This window comes from Chiloscyllium punctatum, chromosome 4 (genome assembly GCF_047496795.1).
Source record: "Chiloscyllium punctatum isolate Juve2018m chromosome 4, sChiPun1.3, whole genome shotgun sequence".
Lineage (NCBI taxonomy): Eukaryota > Metazoa > Chordata > Chondrichthyes > Orectolobiformes > Hemiscylliidae > Chiloscyllium > Chiloscyllium punctatum.
Window position 1 is genome coordinate 108,207,812 of NC_092742.1, and position 26,369 is coordinate 108,234,180.

At 42.9% G+C, this 26,369-nt stretch overlaps 1 protein-coding gene across 2 annotated transcripts in view; it reads left to right on the plus strand.

Annotated features, from left to right (window-relative positions):
- Positions 1–26,369, plus strand: part of LOC140475957 (aldehyde dehydrogenase family 3 member B1-like) — a 175,387-nt gene that overhangs the window by 143,280 nt on the left and 5,738 nt on the right. For both annotated transcript variants that reach the window (XM_072567872.1, XM_072567873.1), the window contains one exon: positions 19,522–19,688. In XM_072567872.1, the coding sequence (XP_072423973.1) occupies positions 19,522–19,688 (167 nt within the window). The remainder of the gene's footprint in view (positions 1–19,521; positions 19,689–26,369) is intronic.

The window sequence follows — 26,369 nt, forward strand, 5'->3', positions numbered from 1 at the left end:
TGTATTCAATACTGTGTCCCTGTCCCAGTCAGTATTACTGAGTTAGTGAGTTAAATACGGTGTTCCTGTCCCAGTCAGTATTACTGAGTTAGTGTATTCAATACTGTGTCCCTGTCCCTTTCAGTATTACTGAGTTAGTGTATTCAATACTGTGTCATGTCCCAGTCAGTATAACTGAGTCAGTGAATTAAATGCGGTGTCCATGTCCAAGTCAGTATTACTCTGTCCATCAATTTAATACCATGTCCCTGTCTCTGTTAGTAATACTGAGTCAGTGAATTAAATACCGTATCCCTGTCCCAGTCAGTATTACTGAGTCAGTGAATTAAATGCTGTGTCCATGTCCAAGTCAGTATTACTCTGTCAATCAATTCAATACCATGTCCCTGTCCCTGTCCCTGTTCGTATTCCTGAGTCAGTGAATTAAATACGGTGTCCCTGTCCCAGTCAGTATTACTGAGTCAGTGCATTAAATACTGTGTCCTGTCCCAATCAGTATTTCTGATTAAGTGTATTAAATACTGTGTCTGTGCCCCAGTCACTATAACTGAGTCAGTGAGTTAAATACTGTGTCCCAGTCCCAGTCAGTATTACTGAGTCAGTGAATTAAATACTGTGTCTCTGCCACAGTCAGTATTAGTGAGTCAGTGCATTAAATACTGTATGTCTGCCCCAGTCAGTATTACTGAGTCAGTGTATTAAATACTGTGTCCCTGTCCCAGTCAGGTTTACTGAGTTCGTGAGTTAAATACTGTGTCCGAGTCCCAGTCAGTATTACTGAGTCAGTGTATTAAATACTGTGTTCCTGTCCCAGTCAGTATTATTGTGTTTGTGAATTAAATACTGCGCCCCAGTCCCAATCAGTATTACTGAGTCAGTGCATTAACTACTGTGTCCTGTCCCAGTCAGTAATACTGAGTGAGTGAATTAAATGCTGTGTCCCTGTCCCAGTCAGTATTACTGAGTTAGTGAGTTAAATACTGTGTCCCTGTCCCTTTCAGTATTACTGAGTTAGTGTATTCAATACTGTGTCCCTGTCCCAGTCAGTATTACTGAGTTAGTGAGTTAAATACGGTGTTCCTGTCCCCGTCAGTATTACTGAGTCAGTGTATTCAATACTGTGTCCCTGTCCCAGCCAGTATTACTGAGTTAGTGAGTTAAATACTGTGTTCTTGTCCTAGTCAGTATTACTGAGTTTGTGAGTTAAATACTGTGCCCCAGTCCCAGTCAGTATTACTGAGTGAGTGAATTAAATACTGGGTCCCTGTTCCAGTCAGTATTACAGAGGCAGTGAATTAACTACTGTGTCCTGTCCCAATCAGTATTACTGAGTCAGTGAATTAAATGCTGTGTCCATGTCCAAGTCAGTATTACTCTATCCATCAATTTAATACCATGTCCCTGTCTCTGTTAGTAATACTGAGTCAGTGAATTAAATACCGTATCCCTGTCCCAGTCAGTATTACTGAGTCAGTGAATTAAATGCTGTGTCCATGTCCAAGTCAGTATTACTCTGTCAATCAATTCAATACCATGTCCCTGTCCCTGTCCCTGTTCGTATTCCTGAGTCAGTGAATTAAATACGGTGTCCCTGTCCCAGTCAGTATTACTGAGTCAGTGCATTAAATACTGTGTCCTGTCCCAATCAGTATTTCTGATTAAGTGTATTAAATACTGTGTCTGTGCCCCAGTCACTATAACTGAGTCAGTGAGTTAAATACTGTGTCCCAGTCCCAGTCAGTATTACTGAGTCAGTGAATTAAATACTGTGTCTCTGCCACAGTCAGTATTAGTGAGTCAGTGCATTAAATACTGTATGTCTGCCCCAGTCAGTATTACTGAGTCAGTGTATTAAATACTGTGTCCCTGTCCCAGTCAGGTTTACTGAGTTCGTGAGTTAAATACTGTGTCCGAGTCCCAGTCAGTATTACTGAGTCAGTGTATTAAATACTGTGTTCCTGTCCCAGTCAGTATTACTGTGTTTGTGAATTAAATACTGCGCCCCAGTCCCAATCAGTATTACTGAGTCAGTGCATTAACTACTGTGTCCTGTCCCAGTCAGTAATACTGAGTGAGTGAATTAAATGCTGTGTCCCTGTCCCAGTCAGTATTACTGAGTTAGTGAGTTAAATACTGTGTCCCTGTCCCTTTCAGTATTACTGAGTTAGTGTATTCAATACTGTGTCCCTGTCCCAGTCAGTATTACTGAGTTAGTGAGTTAAATACGGTGTTCCTGTCCCCGTCAGTATTACTGAGTCAGTGTATTCAATACTGTGTCCCTGTCCCAGCCAGTATTACTGAGTTAGTGAGTTAAATACTGTGTTCTTGTCCTAGTCAGTATTACTGAGTTTGTGAGTTAAATACTGTGCCCCAGTCCCAGTCAGTATTACTGAGTGAGTGAATTAAATACTGGGTCCCTATTCCAGTCAGTATTACAGAGGCAGTGAATTAACTACTGTGTCCTGTCCCAATCAGTATTACTGAGTCAGTGAATTAAATACCGTGTCCTGTCCCAGTCAGTATTACTGAGTTAGTGAGATAAATACTGTGTCACTGCCCCAGTCAGTATTACTGAGTCAGTGAATTAAACACTGTGTCCATGTTCCCGGCAGTATTACTGAATCAGTGCATTAATTATTGTGTACCTGTCCCACTCAGCATTACTGAGTCAGTGAGTTACATTGTGTGTCCATGTCCAGGTCAGTATTTCTGACTCAGTGAATTAAATGCTGTGTCCCAGTCCATGTCAGTATTACTGAGTCAGTGTATTAAATACTGTGCTCTGTCCCAGTCAGTATTACTGAGTCAGTGAATTAAATACTGTGTCTCTGCCCCAGTCAGGTATTACTGAGTCAGTGAATTAAACACTGTGTTTCTGTCCCAGTCTGTATTACTGAATTAGTGAATTAAATACAATGTCTCTGTCCAAGTTTGTATGAATGAGTCAGGGAATTAAATACTGCGCCCCTGTTCCAGTCTGTATTACTGATTCAGTGAAGTATAATTTGTGTCCATGTCCAAGTTTGTAGTACTGAATCAGTGATTTAAATATTGTGTCCATGTCCCAGTCAGTATAACTGAGTCAGTGAATTAAATACTGTGTCCTGTCCCAGTCAGTATTACTGAGTCAGTGAATTAAATGCTGTGTCCATGTCCCAGTCAGTATTACTGAGTCAGTGAATTAAATACTGTGTCCTGTCCCAGTCAGTATTACTGAGTCAGTGAATTAAATACAGTGCTCCTGTCCCAGTCAGAATAACTGAGTCAGTGAATTAAATGCTGTGTCCATGTCCCAGTCAGTGTTACTGAGTCAGTGTATTAATTACAGTGCTCCTGTCCCAGTCAGTATAACTGAGTCAGTGAATTAAATGCTGTGTCCATGTCCAAGTCAGTATTACTCTGTCAATCAATTCAATACCATGTCCCTGTCCCTGTTCGTACTGCTGTGTCAGTGAATTAAATACCATGTCCCTGTCCCTGTCTGTATGAATGAGTTAGTGAGTTAAATGCTGTGTCCCTGTCCCAGTCAGTATTAATGAGTTAGTGAGTTAAATACTGTGTCCCTGTCCCAGTCAGTATTACTGAGTCAGTGAATTAAATACTGTGTCCTGTCCCAGTCAGGTATTACTGAGTCAATGAATTAAACACTGTGTCCCTGTCCCAGTCTTTATTACTGAGTCAGTGCATTAAATACTGTGTCTCTGCCCCAGTCAGTATTACGAAGTCTGTGTATTAAATACTGTGTCCCAGTCCCAGTCAGTATTACTGAGTTTGTGAGTTAAATACTGTGTCCATGTCCCAGTCAGTATTACTGAGTCAGTGTATTAAATACTGTGTCCATGTCCCAGTCAGTATTACTGAGTGAGTGAATTAAATACTGTGCCCCTGTTCCACTCAGTATTTCTAAGTCAGTTAAGTATAATTTGTGTCCGTGTCCCAGTGAATTAACTACAGTGCCCCTGCCCGTGTCATTATTACTGAAGCAGTGAATTAAACACTGTGTGTCTGTCCCAGTCAGTATTACTGTGTCATTGTATTAAATACAGTGACGTTTTCCCAGTCAGTATTACTGAGTTAGTGTATTAAATACTGTGTCCCTGTCCCAGTCAGTATGAATGAGTTAGTGAATTAAATAGTGTGTCCCTGTCCCAGCCAGTATGACAGAGTCAGTGTATTAAATACTGTGTCCCTGTTCCAGTCAGCATTACTAAATTAGTGAGTTAAATACTGTATCGCTTTCCCAGCTGAGTCAGTGAATTATAAACTGGGTCCATGTCCCCGTCAGTATTACAGAGTCAGTGATTTAAATACTGTGTCCCTATTCCAGTAAGTATTACTGAGTCAGTGAATTAAATACTATGTCGCTGTCCCTCTCTGTATTACTGAATCAGTAAATTAAATAATGTGTCCTGTCCCAGTCAGTATTTCTGAGTCAGTGAATTAAATACTGTGCCCTGTCCCAGTCAGTATTACTGAGTAAGTGAATTATAAACTGTGTGCATGTCCCCATCAGTATTACAGAGTCAGTGATTTAAATACTGTGTCCCTGTTCCAGTCATCATTACTGAGTCAGTGTATTAAATACTGTGTCCCTGTCCCAGTCAGTATTACTGAGTCAGTGAATTTAATGCTGTATCCATGTCCAAGTCAGTATTACTCTGTCAATCAATTCAATACCATGTCCCTGTCCCTGTTCGTAATATTGTGTCAGTGAATTAAATACCATGTCCCTGTCCCTGTCTGTAATGAATGAGTTAAATACTGTGTCCCAGTCCCAGTCAGTATTACTGAGTCAGTGTATTAAATACTGTGTCCCTGTCCCAATCAGTATTACTGAGTCAGTGTATTAAATACTGTGTCCCTGTCCCAGTCAGTTTTACTCAGTCAGTGAATTTTAAACTCTGTCCATGTTCCAGTCAGTGTTACCGATTCAGTGATTTGAATACAATGTTCCTGTCCCAGTCAGTATTATGGAGTCAGTGAATTAAATACTGTGTCTCTGCCCCAGTCAGTATTACGAAGTCAGTGTATTAAATACTGTGTCCCTGTCCCAGTCAGTATTACTGGGTTTGTGAGTTAAATACTGTTTCCCTGTCCCATTCAGTATTACTGAGTCAGTGAATTAAATGCTGTGTCCCTGTCCAAGTCAGTTATACTCTGTCAATCAATTCAATAGCATGTCCCTGTCCCTGTTAGTAATATTGTGTCAGTAAATTAAGTACCATGTCCCTGTCCCTGTCTGTATGAATGAGTTAGTGAGTTCAATACTGTGTCCAAGTCCCAGTCAGTATTACTGAGTCAGTGAGTTGAATACTGTGTCCATGTTCTAGGCAGTATAACTGAATCAGTGCATTAATTATTGTGTACCTGTCCCACTCAGCATTACTGAGTTAGTGAATGAAATTGTGTGTCCATGTCCCAGTCAGTATTACTGAATTAGTGAATTAAATACAGTGTCTCTGTCCAGGTTTGTATGAATGAGTCAGGGAATTAAATACTGTGCCCCTGTTGCAGTCAGTATTACTGATTCAGTGAAGTATAATTTGTGTCCATGTCCAAGTTTGTAGTACTGAATCAGTGATTTAAATATTGTGTCCCTCTCCCAGTCAGTATGACTGAGTTAGTGAGTTAAATACTGTGTCCCTGTCCCAGTCAGTATGACTGAGTTAGTGAATTAAATACTGTGTCCCTGTCCCCGTCAGTATTACTGAGTCAGTGAAGTATAATTTGTGTCCGTGTCGTAGTTTGTAGTACTGAGTCAGTGAATTAGCTACTGTGTCCCTGCCCCAGACATTATTACTGAGTCAGTGAATTAAACACTGTGTCTGTGTCCCAATCAGAATGACTGAGTTAGTGAATTAAATACTGTGCTCTGTCCCAGTCAGTATTACTGTGTTAGTGTATTACATACAGTGCTCCTGTCCCAGTCAGTATTACTGAGTTATTGAGTTAAATACTGCGTCCATGTCCAAGTCAGTATTACTGAGTCAGTGAATTAAATACTGTTTCCTTGTCCAAGTCAGTATTACTCTGTCAATCAATTCAATACCATGTCCCTGTCTCTGTTAGTAATACTGTGTCAGTGAATTAAATTCCGTGTCCCTGTCCCAGTCTGTATTATTGAATCAGTGAATTAAATACTGTGTCCCTGTCCCAGTCAGTAATACTGAATCAGTGAAGTGTAAAATACTGTGTCTCTGCCCCAGTCAGTATTACTGAGTCAGTGCATTAATTATTGTGTACCTGTCCCACTCAGTATTATCGAGTTAGTGAATTAAATAGTGTGTCTGTGTCCCAGTCAGTATGACAGAGTCAGTGTATTCAATACTGCGTACCTGCCCCTGTTGGTATCACTGAGTCAGTGAATTAACTGCTGTGTCTATGTCCTAGTTAGTATTACAGAGACAGCGATTTAAATACTGTGTCCCTGTCCCAGTCAGTATCACTGTGTCCGTGTATTAAATACTGTGTCCCTGTCCCAGTCAGTATTACTCAGTCAGTGAATTTTAAACTCTGTCCATGTTCCAGTCAGTGTTACCGATTCAGTGATTTGAATACGATGTTCCTGTCCCAGTCAGTATTACTGAGTGAGTGAATTAAATACTGTGTCCCTGTTCCACTCAGTATTTCTAAGTCAGTGAAGTATAATTTGTGTCCGTGTCCCAGTGAATTAACTACAGTGCCCCTGCCTGTGACATTATTACTGCAGCAGTGAATTAAACACTGTGTCTGTGTCCCAGTCAGTATTACTGAGTCAGTGAATTAAATACTGTGCCCTGTCCCAGTCAGTATTACTGTGTTAGTGTATTACATACAGTGCTCCTGTCCCAGTCAGTATTACTGAGTTATTGAGTTAAATACTGCGTCCATGTCCCAGTCAGTATTACTGAGTCAGTGAATTAAATACTGTGTCCCAGTTCCAGTCAGTATTACTGAGTCAATGTGTTAAATACTGTTTCCTTGTCCCAGTCAGTATTACTCTGTCAATCAATTCAATACCATGTCCTTGTCCCTGTTAGTAATATTGTGTCAGTGAAGTAAATTCCGTGTCCCTGTCCCAGTCTGTATTATTGAATCAGTGAATTAAATACTGTACCCCTGTCCCAGTCAGTATTACTGAGTCAGTGAAGTAAATACTGTGTCCATGTTCCAGGCAGTATTACTGAGTCAGTGCATTAAATGCTGTGTCCATGTCCCAGTCAGTATTACTGAGTCAGTGTATTAAATACAGTGCTCATGTCCCAGTCAGTATAACTGAGTCAGTGAATTAAATGCTGTGTCCATGTCCAAGTCAGTATTACTCTGTCAATCAATTCAATACCATGTCCCTGTCCCTGTTCGTACTGCTGTGTCAGTGAATTAAATACCATGTCCATGTCCCTGTCTGTATGAATGAGTTTGTGAGTTAAATACTGTGCCCCAGTCTCCGTCAGCATTATTGAGTGAGTGAATTAAATACTGGGTCCCTGTTCCAGTAAGTATTACAGAGTCAGTGAATTAACTACTATGTCCTGTCCCAATCAGTATTACTGAGTCAGTGAATTAAATACCGTGTCCTGTCCCAGTCAGAATAACTGAGTCAGTGAGTTAAATACTGTGTCCATGTCCCAGTCAGTATTACAGAGTCAGTGAATTAACTACGATGTCCTGTCCCAATCAGTATTTCTGATTAAGTGTATTAAATACTGTGTCTGTGCCCCAGTCACTATAACTGAGTCAGTGAGTTAAATACTGTGTCCCAGTCCCAGTCAGTATTACTGAGTCAGTGAATTAAATACTGTGTCTCTGCCACAGTCAGTATTAGTGAGTCAGTGCATTAAATACTGTATGTCTGCCCCAGTCAGTATTACTGAGTCAGTGTATTAAATACTCTGTCCCTGCCCCAGTCAGTATTACTGAGTCAGTGCATTAAATGCCGTGTCCCTGTCCCAGTCTGTATTCCTGAATTAGTGAATTAAATACAGTGTCTCTGCCCAAGTTTGTATGAATGAGTCAGGGAATTAAATACTGCGCCCCTGTTCCAGCCAGTATTACTGATTCAGTGAAGTATAATTTGTGTCCATGTCCAAGTTTGTAGTACTGAATCAGTGATTTAAATACTGTGTCCCTGTCCCAGTCAGTATTACTGAGTTAGTGAGTTAAATACTGTGTCCCTGTCCCAGTCAGTATTACTGAGTCAGTGAATTAAATACTGTGTCCCTGTCCCAGTCAGTATTACTGAGTTAGTGAGTTAAATACTGTGTCCCTGTCCCAGTCAGTATTACTGAGTCAGTGTATTAAATACGGTGTTCCTGTCCCAGTCAGTATTACTGAGTTAGTGTATTCAATACTGTGTCCCTGTCCCAGTCAGTATTACTGAGTTAGTGAGTTAAATACTGTGTCCCTATCCCAGTCAGTATTACTGAGTCAGTGAATTAAACACTGTGTCCATGTTCCCGGCAGTATTACTGAATCAGTGCATTAATTATTGTGTACCTGTCCCACTCAGCATTACTGAGTCAGTGAGTTAAATACTGTGTCCGAGTCCCAGTCAGTACAACTGTGTCAGTGTATTAAATACGGTGTTCCTGTCCCAGCCAGTATTACTGAGTCAGTGAATTAAATACCGTGTCCTGTCCCAGTCAGTATTACTGAGTTAGTGAGTTAAATACTGTGTCACTGCCCCAGTCAGTATTACTGAGTCAGTGAATTAAACACTGTGTCCATGTTCCCGGCAGTATTACTGAATCAGTGCATTAATTATTGTGTACCTGTCCCACTCAGCATTACTGAGTCAGTGAGTTAAATACTGTGTCCGAGTCCCAGTCAGTATTACTGAGTCAGTGTATTAAATACTGTGTTCCTGTCCCAGTCAGTATTACTGAGTTTGTGAATTAAATACTGCGCCCCAGTCCCAATCAGTATTACTGAGTCAGTGCATTAACTACTGTGTCCTGTCCCAGTCAGTAATACTGAGTGAGTGAATTAAATGCTGTGTCCCTGTCCCAGTCAGTATTACTGAGTGAGTGAATTAAATACTGGGTCCCTGTTCCAGTCTGTATTACTGAGTCAGTGAATTAAAACTGTGCCCTGTCCCAGTCAGTATAACTGAGTCAGTGAATTAAATATTGTGTCCTGTCCCCGTCAGTATTACTGACTCAGTGAATTAAACACGGTCTCCATGTTCTAGGCAGTATTACTGAATCAGTGCATTAATTATTGTGTACCTGTCCCACTCAGCATTACTGAGTCAGTGAGTTACGTTGTGTGTCCATGTCCCAGTCAGTATTACTAAGTCAGTGTATGAAATACTGTGTCCCTGTCCCAGTCAGTATTACTGACTCAGTGTATTATATACTGTGTCCCTGTCCCAGTCAGTATTACTACGTTATTGAGTTAAATACTGCATCCATGTCCAAGTCAGTATTACTGAGTCAGTGAATTAAATACTGCGTCTCTGCCCCAGTCAGGTATTACTGAGTCAGTGAATTAAACACCGTGTCCCTGTCCCAGTCTGTATTCCTGAATTAGTGAATTAAATACAGTGTCTCTGCCCAAGTTTGTATGAATGAGTCAGGGAATTAAATACTGCGCCCCTGTTCCAGCCAGTATTACTGATTCAGTGAAGTATAATTTGTGTCCATGTCCAAGTTTGTAGTACTGAATCAGTGATTTAAATACTGTGTCCCTGTCCCAGTCAGTATTACTGAGTTAGTGAGTTAAATACTGTGTCCCTGTCCCAGTCAGTATTACTGAGTCAGTGAATTAAATACTGTGTCCCTGTCCCAGTCAGTATTACTGAGTTAGTGAGTTAAATACTGTGTCCCTGTCCCAGTCAGTATTACTGAGTCAGTGTATTAAATACGGTGTTCCTGTCCCAGTCAGTATTACTGAGTTAGTGTATTCAATACTGTGTCCCTGTCCCAGTCAGTATTACTGAGTTAGTGAGTTAAATACTGTGTCCCTGTCCCAGTCAGTATTACTGAGTCAGTGAATTAAATACTGTGTCCCTGTCCCAGTCAGTATTACTGAGTTAGTGAGTTAAATACTGTGTCCCTATCCCAGTCAGTATTACTGAGTCAGTGAATTATATACTGTGCTCAGTCCCTGTCAGTACAACTGTGTCAGTGTATTAAATACGGTGTTCCTGTCCCAGCCAGTATTACTGAGTCAGTGTATTAAATACGGTGTTCCTGTCCCAGTCAGTATTACTGAGTCAGTGTATTAAATACGGTGTTCCTGTCCCAGTCAGTATTACTGAGTTAGTGTATTCAATACTGTGTCCCTGTCCCAGTCAGTATTACTGAGTTAGTGAGTTAAATACGGTGTTCCTGTCCCAGTCAGTATTACTGAGTTAGTGTATTCAATACTGTGTCCCTGTCCCTTTCAGTATTACTGAGTTAGTGTATTCAATACTGTGTCCTGTCCCAGTCAGTATAACTGAGTCAGTGAATTAAATGCGGTGTCCATGTCCAAGTCAGTATTACTCTGTCCATCAATTTAATACCATGTCCCTGTCTCTGTTAGTAATACTGAGTCAGTGAATTAAATACCGTATCCCTGTCCCAGTCAGTATTACTGAGTCAGTGAATTAAATGCTGTGTCCATGTCCAAGTCAGTATTACTCTGTCAATCAATTCAATACCATGTCCCTGTCCCTGTCCCTGTTCGTATTCCTGAGTCAGTGAATTAAATACGGTGTCCCTGTCCCAGTCAGTATTACTGAGTCAGTGCATTAAATACTGTGTCCTGTCCCAATCAGTATTTCTGATTAAGTGTATTAAATACTGTGTCTGTGCCCCAGTCACTATAACTGAGTCAGTGAGTTAAATACTGTGTCCCAGTCCCAGTCAGTATTACTGAGTCAGTGAATTAAATACTGTGTCTCTGCCACAGTCAGTATTAGTGAGTCAGTGCATTAAATACTGTATGTCTGCCCCAGTCAGTATTACTGAGTCAGTGTATTAAATACTGTGTCCCTGTCCCAGTCAGGTTTACTGAGTTCGTGAGTTAAATACTGTGTCCGAGTCCCAGTCAGTATTACTGAGTCAGTGTATTAAATACTGTGTTCCTGTCCCAGTCAGTATTACTGTGTTTGTGAATTAAATACTGCGCCCCAGTCCCAATCAGTATTACTGAGTCAGTGCATTAACTACTGTGTCCTGTCCCAGTCAGTAATACTGAGTGAGTGAATTAAATGCTGTGTCCCTGTCCCAGTCAGTATTACTGAGTTAGTGAGTTAAGTACTGTGTCCCTGTCCCTTTCAGTATTACTGAGTTAGTGTATTCAATACTGTGTCCCTGTCCCAGTCAGTATTACTGAGTTAGTGAGTTAAATACGGTGTTCCTGTCCCCGTCAGTATTACTGAGTCAGTGTATTCAATACTGTGTCCCTGTCCCAGCCAGTATTACTGAGTTAGTGAGTTAAATACTGTGTTCTTGTCCTAGTCAGTATTACTGAGTTTGTGAGTTAAATACTGTGCCCCAGTCCCAGTCAGTATTACTGAGTGAGTGAATTAAATACTGGGTCCCTGTTCCAGTCAGTATTACAGAGGCAGTGAATTAACTACTGTGTCCGGTCCCAATCAGTATTACTGAGTCAGTGAATTAAATACCGTGTCCTGTCCCAGTCAGTATTACTGAGTTAGTGAGATAAATACTGTGTCACTGCCCCAGTCAGTATTACTGAGTCAGTGAATTAAACACTGTGTCCATGTTCCCGGCAGTATTACTGAATCAGTGCATTAATTATTGTGTACCTGTCCCACTCAGCATTACTGAGTCAGTGAGTTACATTGTGTGTCCATGTCCAGGTCAGTATTTCTGACTCAGTGAATTAAATGCTGTGTCCCAGTCCATGTCAGTATTACTGAGTCAGTGTATTAAATACTGTGCTCTGTCCCAGTCAGTATTACTGAGTCAGTGAATTAAATACTGTGTCTCTGCCCCAGTCAGGTATTACTGAGTCAGTGAATTAAACACTGTGTTTCTGTCCCAGTCTGTATTACTGAATTAGTGAATTAAATATAATGTCTCTGTCCAAGTTTGTATGAATGAGTCAGGGAATTAAATACTGCGCCCCTGTTCCAGTCTGTATTACTAATTCAGTGAAGTATAATTTGTGTCCATGTCCAAGTTTGTAGTACTGAATCAGTGATTTAAATATTGTGTCCATGTCCCAGTCAGTATAACTGAGTCAGTGAATTAAATACTGTGTCCTGTCCCAGTCAGTATTACTGAGTCAGTGAATTAAATGCTGTGTCCATGTCCCAGTCAGTATTACTGAGTCAGTGAATTAAATACTGTGTCCTGTCCCAGTCAGTATTACTGAGTCAGTGTATTAATTACAGTGCTCCTGTCCCAGTCAGTATAACTGAGTCAGTGAATTAAATGCTGTGTCCATGTCCAAGTCAGTATTACTCTGTCAATCAATTCAATACCATGTCCCTGTCCCTGTTCGTACTGCTGTGTCAGTGAATTAAATACCATGTCCCTGTCCCTGTCTGTATGAATGAGTTAGTGAGTTAAATGCTGTGTCCCTGTCCCAGTCAGTATTAATGAGTTAGTGAATTAAATACTGTATCCCTGTCCCAGTCAGTATTACTGAGTCAGTGAAGTAAATACTGTGTCCATGTTCCAGGCAGTATTACTGAGTCAGTGCATTAAATGCTGTGTCCATGTCCCAGTCAGTGTTACTGAGTCAGTGTATTAATTACAGTGCTCCTGTCCCAGTCAGTATAACTGAGTCAGTGAATTAAATGCTGTGTCCATGTCCAAGTCAGTATTACTCTGTCAATCAATTCAATACCATGTCCCTGTCCCTGTTCGTACTGCTGTGTCAGTGAATTAAATACCATGTCCCTGTCCCTGTCTGTATGAATGAGTTAGTGAGTTAAATGCTGTGTCCCTGTCCCAGTCAGTATTAATGAGTTAGTGAGTTAAATACTGTGTCCCTGTCCCAGTCAGTATTACTGAGTCAGTGAATTAAATACTGTGTCCTGTCCCAGTCAGGTATTACTGAGTCAATGAATTAAACACTGTGTCCCTGTCCCAGTCTTTATTACTGAGTCAGTGCATTAAATACTGTGTCTCTGCCCCAGTCAGTATTACGAAGTCTGTGTATTAAATACTGTGTCCCAGTCCCAGTCAGTATTACTGAGTTTGTGAGTTAAATACTGTGTCCATGTCCCAGTCAGTATTACTGAGTCAGTGTATTAAATACTGTGTCCATGTCCCAGTCAGTATTACTGAGTGAGTGAATTAAATACTGTGCCCCTGTTCCACTCAGTATTTCTAAGTCAGTTAAGTATAATTTGTGTCCGTGTCCCAGTGAATTAACTACAGTGCCCCTGCCCGTGTCATTATTACTGAAGCAGTGAATTAAACACTGTGTGTCTGTCCCAGTCAGTATTACTGTGTCATTGTATTAAATACAGTGACGTTTTCCCAGTCAGTATTACTGAGTTAGTGTATTAAATACTGTGTCCCTGTCCCAGTCAGTATGAATGAGTTAGTGAATTAAATAGTGTGTCCCTGTCCCAGCCAGTATGACAGAGTCAGTGTATTAAATACTGTGTCCCTGTTCCAGTCAGCATTACTAAATTAGTGAGTTAAATACTGTATCGCTTTCCCAGCTGAGTCAGTGAATTATAAACTGGGTCCATGTCCCCGTCAGTATTACAGAGTCAGTGATTTAAATACTGTGTCCCTATTCCAGTAAGTATTACTGAGTCAGTGAATTAAATACTATGTCGCTGTCCCTCTCTGTATTACTGAGTCAGTAAATTAAATAATGTGTCCTGTCCCAGTCAGTATTTCTGAGTCAGTGAATTAAATACTGTGCCCTGTCCCAGTCAGTATTACTGAGTAAGTGAATTATAAACTGTGTGCATGTCCCCATCAGTATTACAGAGTCAGTGATTTAAATACTGTGTCCCTGTTCCAGTCATCATTACTGAGTCAGTGTATTAAATACTGTGTCCCTGTCCCAGTCAGTATTACTGAGTCAGTGAATTTAATGCTGTATCCATGTCCAAGTCAGTATTACTCTGTCAATCAATTCAATACCATGTCCCTGTCCCTGTTCGTAATATTGTGTCAGTGAATTAAATACCATGTCCCTGTCCCTGTCTGTAATGAATGAGTTAAATACTGTGTCCCAGTCCCAGTCAGTATTACTGAGTCAGTGTATTAAATACTGTGTCCCTGTCCCAATCAGTATTACTGAGTCAGTGTATTAAATACTGTGTCCCTGTCCCAGTCAGTTTTACTCAGTCAGTGAATTTTAAACTCTGTCCATGTTCCAGTCAGTGTTACCGATTCAGTGATTTGAATACAATGTTCCTGTCCCAGTCAGTATTATGGAGTCAGTGAATTAAATACTGTGTCTCTGCCCCAGTCAGTATTACGAAGTCAGCGTATTAAATACTGTGTCCCTGTCCCAGTCAGTATTACTGGGTTTGTGAGTTAAATACTGTTTCCCTGTCCCATTCAGTATTACTGAGTCAGTGAATTAAATGCTGTGTCCCTGTCCAAGTCAGTTATACTCTGTCAATCAATTCAATAGCATGTCCCTGTCCCTGTTAGTAATATTGTGTCAGTAAATTAAGTACCATGTCCCTGTCCCTGTCTGTATGAATGAGTTAGTGAGTTCAATACTGTGTCCAAGTCCCAGTCAGTATTACTGAGTCAGTGAGTTGAATACTGTGTCCATGTTCTAGGCAGTATAACTGAATCAGTGCATTAATTATTGTGTACCTGTCCCACTCAGCATTACTGAGTTAGTGAATGAAATTGTGTGTCCATGTCCCAGTCAGTATTACTGAATTAGTGAATTAAATACAGTGTCTCTGTCCAGGTTTGTATGAATGAGTCAGGGAATTAAATACTGTGCCCCTGTTGCAGTCAGTATTACTGATTCAGTGAAGTATAATTTGTGTCCATGTCCAAGTTTGTAGTACTGAATCAGTGATTTAAATATTGTGTCCCTCTCCCAGTCAGTATGACTGAGTTAGTGAGTTAAATACTGTGTCCCTGTCCCAGTCAGTATGACTGAGTTAGTGAATTAAATACTGTGTCCCTGTCCCCGTCAGTATTACTGAGTCAGTGAAGTATAATTTGTGTCCGTGTCGTAGTTTGTAGTACTGAGTCAGTGAATTAGCTACTGTGTCCCTGCCCCAGACATTATTACTGAGTCAGTGAATTAAACACTGTGTCTGTGTCCCAATCAGAATGACTGAGTTAGTGAATTAAATACTGTGCTCTGTCCCAGTCAGTATTACTGTGTTAGTGTATTACATACAGTGCTCCTGTCCCAGTCAGTAATACTGAGTTATTGAGTTAAATACTGCGTCCATGTCCAAGTCAGTATTACTGAGTCAGTGAATTAAATACTGTTTCCTTGTCCAAGTCAGTATTACTCTGTCAATCAATTCAATACCATGTCCCTGTCTCTGTTAGTAATACTGTGTCAGTGAAGTAAATTCCGTGTCCCTGTCCCAGTCTGTATTATTGAATCAGTCAATTAAATACTGTATCCCTGTCCCAGTCAGTATTACTGAGTCAGTGAATTAAATACTGTGTCCCAGTTCCAGTCAGCATTACTGAGTCAATGTGTTAAATACTGTTTCCTTGTCCCAGTCAGTATTACTCTGTCAATCAATTCAATACCATGTCCTTGTCCCTGTTAGTAATATTGTGTCAGTGAAGTAAATTCCGTGTCCCTGTCCCAGTCTGTATTATTGAATCAGTGAATTAAATACTGTATCCCTGTCCCAGTCAGTATTACTGAGTCAGTGAAGTAAATACTGTGTCCATGTTCCAGGCAGTATTACTGAGTCAGTGCATTAATTATTGTGTACCTGTCCAACTCAGTATTATCGAGTTAGTGAATTAAATAGTGTGTCTGTGTCCCAGTCAGTATGACAGAGTCAGTATATTCAATACTGCGTACCTGCCCCTGTTAGTATCACTGAGTCAGTGAATTAACTGCTGTGTCTATGTCCTAGTTAGTATTACAGAGTCAGCGATTTAAATACTGTGTCCCTGTCCCAGTCAGTATTACTCAGTCAGTGAATTTTAAACTCTGTCCATGTTCCAGTCAGTGTTACCGATTCAGTGATTTGAATACGATGTTCCTGTCCCAGTCAGTATTACTGAGTCAGTGCATTAAATACTGTGTCTCTGCCCCAGTCAGTATTACTAAGTCAGTATATTAAATATGGTGTCCTGTCCCAGTCAGAATAACTGAGTCAGTGTATTAAATACTGTGTCTCTGTCCCAGTCAGTATTATGGAGTCAGTGTATTAAATACTGTGTCTCTGTCCCAGTCAGTATTACTGAGTTAGTGTATTAAATACTGTGTCCCTGTCCCAGTCAGTATTACTGAGTTAGTGTATTAAATACTGTGTCCCTGTCCCAGTCAGTAATACTGAGTCAGTGAATTAAATACTGTGCCCTGTCCCAGTCAGTATTGCTGTGTCAGTGTATTAAATACCGTGTCCTGTCCCAGTCAGTATTATGGAGTCAGTGTATTAAATACTGTGTCTCTGTCCCAGTCAGTATTACTGAGTCAGTGTATTAAATACTGTGTCCCAGTCCCAGTCAGTATTATGGAGTCAGTGTATTAAATATTGTGTCCCAGTCCCAGTCAGTGTTATGGAGTCAGTGTATTAAATACTGTGTCCCAGTCCCAGTCAGTATTACTGAGTCAGTGTATTAAATACTGTGTCTCTGTCCCAGTCAGTATTACTGAGTTAGTGTATTAAATACTGTGTCCCTGTCCCAGTCAGTATTGCTGTGTCAGTGTATTAAATACCGTGTCCTGTCCCAGTCAGTATTATGGAGTCAGTGTATTAAATACTGTGTCTCTGTCCCAGTCAGTATTACTGAGTCAGTGTATTAAATACTGTGTCTCTGTCCCAGTCAGTATTACTGAGTCAGTGCATTAAATACTGTGTCCCAGTCCCAGTCAGTATTATGGAGTCAGTGTATTAAATACTGTGTCCCAGTCCCAGTCAGTGTTATGGAGTCAGTGTATTAAATACTGTGTCCCAGTCCCAGTCAGTATTACTGAGTCAGTGTATTAAATACTGTGTCTCTGTCCCAGTCAGTATTACTGAGTTAGTGTATTAAATACTGTGTCCCTGTCCCGGTCAGTATTGCTGTGTCAGTGTATTAAATACCGTGTCCTGTCCCAGTCAGTATTATGGAGTCAGTGTATTAAATACTGTGTCTCTGTCCCAGTCAGTATTACTGAGTCAGTGTATTAAATACTGTGTCCCAGTCCCAGTCAGTATTATGGAGTCAGTGTATTAAATACTGTGTCTCTGTCCCAGTCAGTAGTACTGAGTCAGTGTATTAAATACTGTGTCCCAGTCCCAGTCAGTATTATGGATTCAGTGTATTAAATACTGTGTCTCTGTCCCAGTCAGTATTACTGAGTTAGTGTATTGAATACTGTGTCCCTGTCCCAGTCAGTATTACTGAGTTCGTGAGTTAAATACTGGTCTCTGTCCCAGTCAGTATTACTGAGTCTGTGTATTAACTACTGTGTCCTGTCCCTGTCAGTATTACTGAATTAGTGAATTAAATACTGTGACCCTGTTCCAGTCAGTATTACTAAGTCAGTGAAGTATAATTTGTGTCCGTGTCCCAGTTTGTAGTACTGAGTCAGTGAATTAACTTCAGTGCCCCTGCCCGTGTCATTGTTACTGAGTCCGTGAACTAAACACTGTGCCTGTGTCCCAATCACTATTACCGAGTCAATGAATTAAATACTGTGCCCTGTCCCAGTCAGTATTACTCAGTCAGTGTTTTAGATACGGTGCTCCTGTCCCTGTCAATATTACTGAGCAAGAGAATTATAAACTGTGTGCATGTCCCATTCAGTATTACTCTGTCAATCAATTCAATACCATTTCCCTGTTAGTAATAATGTGTCAGTGAATTAAATACCGTGTCCCTGTCTCAGTCGGCTTTACTGAAGCAGTGAATTTAATACTATGCCCCAGTTCCACTCAGTATTACTGAGTTAGTGTTTTAAATACTGCGTCCCTGTCCCAGTCAGTACTACTGAGTTAGTGAATTATAAACTGTGTCCATGTCCCAGTCAGGATTACAGAGTCACTGATTCAAATACTGTGTCCCTGTCCCAGTCAGTCTTCCTCCTTTTTAAACAGCTACAGGTGTCCTCGATCCCAGCCCTCGTTCATCTTGCCATGTGATGGCTGTAACTGTTGCTCTTTTTTGCCTGTGATGACATGAACAGTGACGACTGTGCTGGCAGCTTCACCAAGAAAGCTCCAGTGTCAGAGAACCGAGGAAAAAACTCCCTTAGCACTGATCCTCCGACAGTGTAGCTCTCCCTCAGTACTGACTCTCCAATGATGCAGCACTCCGTCAGTAGACTCCCCGACAGTGTGGCACTCCCTGAGTACTGACTTTCCGACAGTGCAGCACTCCCACAGTGCTGATCCTCTGACAGTGTGGCATTCGCTCAGTGCTGACTCTCCGACAGTGCAACACTGCTTCAGTACTGACTCTCCAACAATGCGGCCGTCCGTCATTACTGACCCTCCAATGTGCAGCTCTCCCTCAGTACTGACTCTCCATTAATGCAGCACTCCCTCAGTACTGACCCTCTGACAGTTGTCTCTCCCTCAGCACTGACTCTCCGACAGTGTGGCATCCTCTCAGTATTGACCCTTCGACAATGCAGCACTCCCTCAGTTATAACCCTCTGATAGTGCAGCAATCCCTCAGTACTAACCCTCAGACAATGTAGCACTCCCTCAGTGCTGACCCTATGACAGTTCAGCATTCCCTCTGTACTGACTTTCCGACAGTGTGGCACTCCCTCAGCACTGACCCTCTGCCAATTCGGCACTCCCTCAGCACTGACCCTCTGACAATGCAGCACTCCCTCTGTACTGACCCTCTGACAATTCGGCACTCCCTCAGCACTGACCCTCTGCCAATTCGGCACTCCCTCAGCATTGACCCTCTGCCAATTCGGCACTCCCTCAGCACTGACCCTCTGACAATGCAGCACTCCCTCTGTACTGACCCTCCGACTGGCTAGGCCCGTAAAGGCCATAAAACCGTCAAATGTTTCCCCTGTTTCTGGAGTGTAGAATCACCAGTTGATATTTTGGTACGATGGGGGAGATTTTTTTTTTACTCAGAGGTTCTGAATGTTGGAACTCTCTAATGGAGAATGGAGAATGGATGATCAATATGTAAGCATGGTTAAGGTAGGGACTGAATGATATTTGGTGCGTAGTGGGTGCGCAGTATAATGAGGAATGGTTAGAGTGATGGCCCTCGATTGTTCAATCTACCATGATTCCATTGGTTGAAGGGACAGCCTCACTGGGCTGAATGGCCTCTCCTGTCCTATTTTTCCTCCATCGTCCTGCCTCATTCCCATGCCATTTCCCCCCGTGTTTGTGATGTTCTTTCCTGTACTCCTTTGAATAATGTGAGCCACGCGTGTTTTCCCGGTCCTTCGGCCTCCCACTGACACTGCATCTTCTGCTCTCAGCTCCCACTGTCCTGGTGGATGTAAAGGAATCAGATGCAGTAATGCAGGAGGAGGTTTTCGGTCCAATTCTGCCCATAATCAACATCAACTCCATGGAGGAAGCCATCGCCTTCATCAACAGGCACCAGAAGCCTCTGGCCATCTACGTTTACACCACAAACATTAAGGTTGGGAGTATTGTGAGCAGGCTCCCTGTGTCGGTAGGGCGAGCTAGTATGTAACTGAGGGAATGGCCTGAGGGAGTACAGGAAGCTTGGAGCTAATCCCTGTCAGACACGGTCCCAGAACCCCCTGCACTGCCATGCTGGGCTCCACGGGATGTTGCCTGGAGATCCCTGAGCGGGATCCACAGTCTCACTGAGGCTTCGGCTCAATGTCACAGCTCAGTGACACCCACAGAACCAGGCAGGTCACAGCCTGAGTAAGGCTTCCCTATTGGTCAGTGCGGTTGGAATGATGTCTCCCTATTGGTCAGTATGCTCAGAATGATGTCTCCCTATTGATCAGTGTGCTAGGAATGATGTCTCCATTTTGGTCAGTCTGCTCAGAATCATGTTCTCTATTGGTTAGTGTGTTCTGCATGATATCTCTCTATTTGTCATTGTGTTCTGGAGGATGTCTCTATTGGTCAGTCTATTCTGGATGCTGTCTCTTTATTGGTCAGAGTGTTCTGAATGGTATCTCTGTATTGGACAGTGTGCTCACAATGATGTCTTACTGTTGGTCAGTGTGCTCTGTGTGATGTCTCTCTATTGGTCAGTGTGCTTGTGATGCTGTCTCTCTATTGGCCAATTTGCTCTGGATGCTGTCTCTCTATTGGTCAGTGTGCTCTGCATGATGTCATTCTCTTGTTCATTATGTCTATCCATTGGCTACGGGTCAGTCGATCCCATAGTCTCCTACAGGTCTGGAGGTGGAATAACCTCCCATCCTGAATCTGAAAGTGCCTCCCACCTTCCACACCACATACAGTGAGCAAACACAAACATGTAAAACACATGATGTAACCTGACTCAACACCAACCCTCTCCATCTCTCTCTCTCTGTCTCTGTAAATCAATCTCCATTTCTCACTCATTATATCTTCATCATTCCATCGTCTCCGTCACTCTCTCTCTGCTTTTTTGGCAAGTCTATCCTCACATCTGTCTTATCTTTTACTTTCGCTTTCTACACCCTGTTTGTCTCTAACCCCTTCATCTTTCTCTCCCCTGTCTCTCTCTCTCTCTCTCTGTTTTGGCTCCGACCCCCCGGCCCACAATCTCTTTCTGTTTATCGAACTGAGTGTGTGTGCGCGACCCACATTTCCCACATGGTTCAGCGGCATCCTTGGATGTGACAGCAGAGGTTGCCATCCCCACCAGTTGGTTAAGGAAGGAGCTGAAGCTGTGACCGATAGGGGTGAGGCTCCGTGGGCCCAGCTGGAGTAACTGGGAAGGCCAGAGGAGAACTGCCAGACAATTGGAAATGTGTCCATGGTTCACAGTCAGGACTGTTCACTTTCCAACTGGATCGAATTGGATCTCACCCTCATTAATAATCCAGGACGAGTCCCCTCCATGCCCCGCTTCCAAGGTAGATGGGCCTTGGGGAATGTTGTTGAACAGATAGACCCTATAGCTGCAGGTACATTGTTCCTGGAAAGTGGGTAGACAGGGTGGTGAAGGAGGCGTTTGCATGGATGTATTTCCTTGAAACCTGTCATATTCGAAAGGAGCCAAGACCGGGTAAATGTAAGAGGTGACATTGTGAACATTTGACATCTATGAGTCAGTGCATCGAGTATGGGAGTTGGGACTGTTGGGGATGTACTAGCCGTTTGTGAGGCCACCTTTAGAATGCTGCATAGAGTTCAGGTTTCCCTGCTGGCAGAAGGTTGTCAAAGAGTCATAGATATGTACAGCACAGAAACAGACCCTTCGGTCCAGCTCGTCCATACCCGAGCTGATATCCGAACCTAATCTAGTCCCATTTGCTAGCACTTGGCCAATATCCCTCCAAACCCTTTCCTATTCATATACCCATCCAGATGCCTTTTAAATGTTGTAACTGTACCAGCCTCCACCACTTCCTCTGGCATCTCATTCCACACATGCACCACTCTCTGGGTGAACGTTAAATGAGAAAAGATTTACAAGGATGTTGCAAGAACTGGAGGGCTTGAGCTAGAGGGAGAGGCTGACCAGGCTGGGGCTGTTTTCCCTGGAGGCTGAGGGCTGACTTATAAAATCACAAAAGGCTTAGAGAAAGTATTTTTCCCAATGCATGGCGTCGGTGGAGAGGAGAAAGATTTAGGAGGAAGTTGAGGGGAAACTTTTTCACACAGAAGGTGGTGCATGCATGGAATGAGCTGCCAGAGGAAGTGGTGGAGGCTGGTACAATTATAGCATTTAAAAGGCATCTGGATGGGTTTATAAATAGGAAGGGTTTGGAGGGATATGGACCAGGAACAGGCAGGTAGGACTGATCCAGTTTGAGATGCCTGGTCAGCACGGACGAGTTGGACCAAAGGGTCTGTTTCCTTGCTGAATGACTCTGACTCTCTGACTCCGAGAGAACGGCTGATCCAGAAACAAACTGCTGTTGACTGACAAGCAGGAGAGGCTGCAATGTGACCGGGATGCCCTTGTACACCGTCGCTGAGAGTAAACATGGCGAGACAGCAGGAGGTGAAGAAGGTAAAAGGTACGTTGGTCTTCATAGTGAGTGGATTGGAGTAAGGAGCAGGCTTGGCTTGCTGGGATTGTACAGAGGCCTGGCTGATACCACCCCTGGAGTACTGGGTGCAGTTTGGGTCTCCTTATCTGAGGAAGGAGGTTCTGCTGATGGAGGGAGAGCAGTGAATGTTTCCCAGACTGATCCCTGGGATGGCATGACCCACCTATAAAGACGGACTGGATCGTTTCGCATTATATTCAGTCGAGTTCAGAAGAATGAGGGAGGTTTTTCCTTGAAACCTGTCATATTTAAATGGGGCCAGGACCGGGTAGACATTAGAAGTGACATTGTGAACTTTTCACTTCTGTTTGAGTGCATATGACAATAAAGGGTATGCTATTGTGTTCTGTAATGAGGGAGTTACTTCATTGAAACAGGTAAAATCGTGACTGGGCTGGTCAGGGTAAACACAGGAACATAGGTAGAACATAAAATGCTTCAGCCCAATACAGGCCCTTCAGCCCTCGATTTTGTGCTGACCTGTGGAACCAATCTGAAGCCCATCTAACCTACACTATTCCATTCTCGCCCATATGTCCATCCAATGACCATTTAAATACGCTTAAAGTTGGCGAGTCTACTACTGTTGCAGGCAGATCATTCCACTCCCCTACTACTCTCTGAGTAAAGAAACTACCTCTGACGTCTGTCCTATACCTATCGCCCCTCAATTTAAAACTATGTCCCCTCGTGCTGACCATCACCATCCAAGGAAAAAGGCTCTCACTGTCCACCCTATCTAACCCTCGGATTATCTTATGTGTCTCATGGAAGGACATTATTGATGACTGGGGATTTCTGTGACTGGGGAAGGGGGGGGTCACAATTTGACGACACAGGGTAGGACACTTCGGACTGAGGTGAGGAGACATGGACAGCGAAGACCCTGTGGAATTGTCTGCCCACAGGAAGTGATTGAGGCCAGAATATTGAATGTTTTCAATAAGGTGTTTAACGTGGTTCTTACAGTCACTGGGACCTAACGGTCTGGGGGAGAAAGCAGGAAGTGGGGGAACTGAGTTGGATGATCAGCCACAATTGTATTAAATGGTGGAGCAGACTCGATGGGCCGAATAGCCACCGCTTGCTCTGATTTTTGATGTTTCGGCCAGTCAAAGGGCAGTGACCAGAACATGAAGAGAAGAAGGAATCTGTGGGGAATTACCCACGGCAACAAACGAGGCTTAAGTAAACACAGTGAGACCAGACGGCCAGCCAACACAGTGCGACTGTTCAGCAGGATTGCTTTGAAGAGATTGTCAGATTGAGATTCCAAGAAGCCGAATGAGAACATAAACCTTACACAGTAACAACATTTTCACAGTTGTAGATGATGCGCTGATGTCAGACAGAAGCTAAATTATTCCAGCTTCCCTTTGGAAAACTGGATGGAATTCCACAGGACATGGCCCATTTCAGACTGTGAGGCGGAGAATTGGCTTCTCAGAGGTTGGTAATCCTGTGGAGTTCTCCTCGACAAAAGGTTACAGTCAAAGAACCAGATGAATCTCCAGAAACTCACTGTGTGCAGGTTAATGGGGATAGGACTTGTTTCTGGTGTTGAGATAGACGATCATTTACACACACACTCGTCTGTCGTTCTCCATTTCTCTGTCTCACATCCCTTTATGGTGTTTCTCACTCGCTGCCTCTATCCTTTATTTTATTATCTCTTTAGGTTTTTCAATTTTGTTCTTTTACATTCTGTTTGTGTGTTCAATGTGGTCTCTATTTTTCTCTTCCACACTATCTCTTACTCTCTCATTCTCTCTGTCCTTCTGTCACTTTGTCTTGCTGTCTTTCCCCTCCTTTGTCTGTGTCTGTCTCTCTACATCCCCCCACCTCTCTCTCTCTCTCACCTTGTCTCCCTTTAGTTCCTCATCTCTTGCTGTCTGTCTCTCTACACATTCAGCTGTCTGTTTTTGTTTTCCTGTCTGTCTATTCTGCTTCTCTGCTTGGCTCTCGCTTTCTGACTCTCTCTATGTCTCTCTGTCTCCCTCTTTGACTGTCCCTGTGGCTCTGTCTGTGTGTCTCTGCTTCCCTCACTGACTGTCCCTCTGTCTCTGTCTGTGTCTCTCTGTTTCCCTCACTGACTGTCCCTCTGTCTTTGTCTGTGTGCCTCCTTGTCTCCTTCACTACTTTCATTCCGTCTTTGTCTATGTCTCTCTGTCTCCCTCACTGACTGTCCCTCTGTCTCTGTGTGTCTCTCTAACACCCTCACTGTCTGTTTCTCTGTCTCTATCTGTGTCTCTGTCTCCTTCGCTGACTGTCCCCCTGTCTCTGTCTGTGTGTCTCTGTCTCCCTCTCTGACTGTCCCTGTGTCTCTGACTGTGTCTCTGTCTCCCTCGTTGACTGGTGAGGACAGTGCAGGAGAGAGAGAGAGAGAGAGAACCTGCACAGTTACTGCTTTTGCTGTTTTTGAATTCATATGTCGCTGGACATCGGAATGTGTCTGGGAACATTAAGAAACAGTGAAGTTCACAACTAATCTTGGAGGAACTGTTGGGCGAAGTTCACATTGAATCAGAGACGTTAATTGTTTTTTTAAGTCTGTCCAATAGAAAGGCTGCAGTAGTGAGTACAGTGGGTTCTTTCTTGATTATATGTTTTTGGAGATAAGTCTCTAGATTAAACTTAAAATATAAGCCATAACTATCTATTTAACCTGGGGCTGTGTTTGTAGAGGAATAAGACAGTATTATTTTCTGGGTCTGTAGATTGTGAAGGAGCAAAAATGGCCTTTGCAGTGATATGTACTTCTTGTCAGATGTGGGAGTTTAAAGAGAGTTTAAGGGTAACTGGGAATTATATCTGCCATAAATGCTGTTGGATGCGAATCTTATCAGATCGAATGGATCGGTTGAAGAGACAGATAGAGGCAATGAGGAATTTGCAACAGCAACAGTATGTGGTGGATGGCAGTTATAGGAAGGGGGGAAAGTCTCAGATACAGTCACATAGATGGGTTAACTCCAGGAAGGGGGAGAGAGGTCGGCACCTAGGGCAGGAGTCTTTTGTGGATATACCCATTTCAAACAGGTATGCTGTTTTGGAAAATGTAGGGGGTGATGGATTCTCAGGGGAATGTAGCACGAACAGTCAAGTTTCTGGTATTGTGTGTTTCTGTTTCCCTCACTGACTGTCCCTCCATCCTTGTCTGTGTGTCTCCTTCACTGACTTACATTCCGTCTTTGACTGTGTGGTATCTAATGCAACGAGGGGTACGTCGGCTTCCAAGAGATCAATTGTGTTAGGCGATTCTGTAGTCAGAGGTACAGACAGATGTTTCTGTGGCCAGCAGAGAAAAGGCAGAATGGTGTGTTTTTTTCCCTTGTGCCAGGATCAAGGATGTCTCAGAGAGGTTGCAGAATGTTCTCACGGGAGAGAGGGGCCAGCAGGAGGTCTTTGTCCACATTGGAACCAACGACATAGGAAGGGAAAAGGTTGAGATTCTGAAGGGAGATTACAGAGAGTTAGGCAGAAATTTAAAAAGGAGGTCCTCAAGGGTAGTAATATCTGGATTACTCCCAGTGCTATGAGCGAGTGAGGGCAGGAATAGGAGGATAGAGCAGATGAATGCATGGCTGAGGAGCTGGTGTATGGGAGAAGGATTCACATTTTTGGATCATTGGAATCTCTTTTGGGGTAGAAGTGACCTGTACAAGGACAGATTGCACCTAAATTGGAAGGGGACTAATACACTGTCAGGGGCATTTGCTAGAACTGTTTGGGAGGATTTAAACTAGTAAGGTGTATGTGGGGTGGGGGTTGGGGTGGGGGTGGGGGAGTGGGGGGGGCGGGGAGATAGTGAGGAAAGAGATCAATCTTTGTTGAGAACAGAAGTGAGTCAAACAGTCAGGGCAGGCAGGGACAAGGGAGGATTAATAGATTAAACTGCATTTATTTCAATGCAAGGGGCCTAACAGGGAAGGCAGATTAACTCAGGGCATGGTTAGGAACATGGGACTGGGATATCATAGCAATTACGGAAACATGGCTCAGGGAAGGGCAGGACTGGCAGCTTAATGTTCCAGGATACAAATGCTACAGGAAGGATAGAAAGGGAGGCACGAGAGGAGGGGGAGTGGCGTTTTTGATATGGGATAGTATAACAGCTGTGCTGAGGGAGG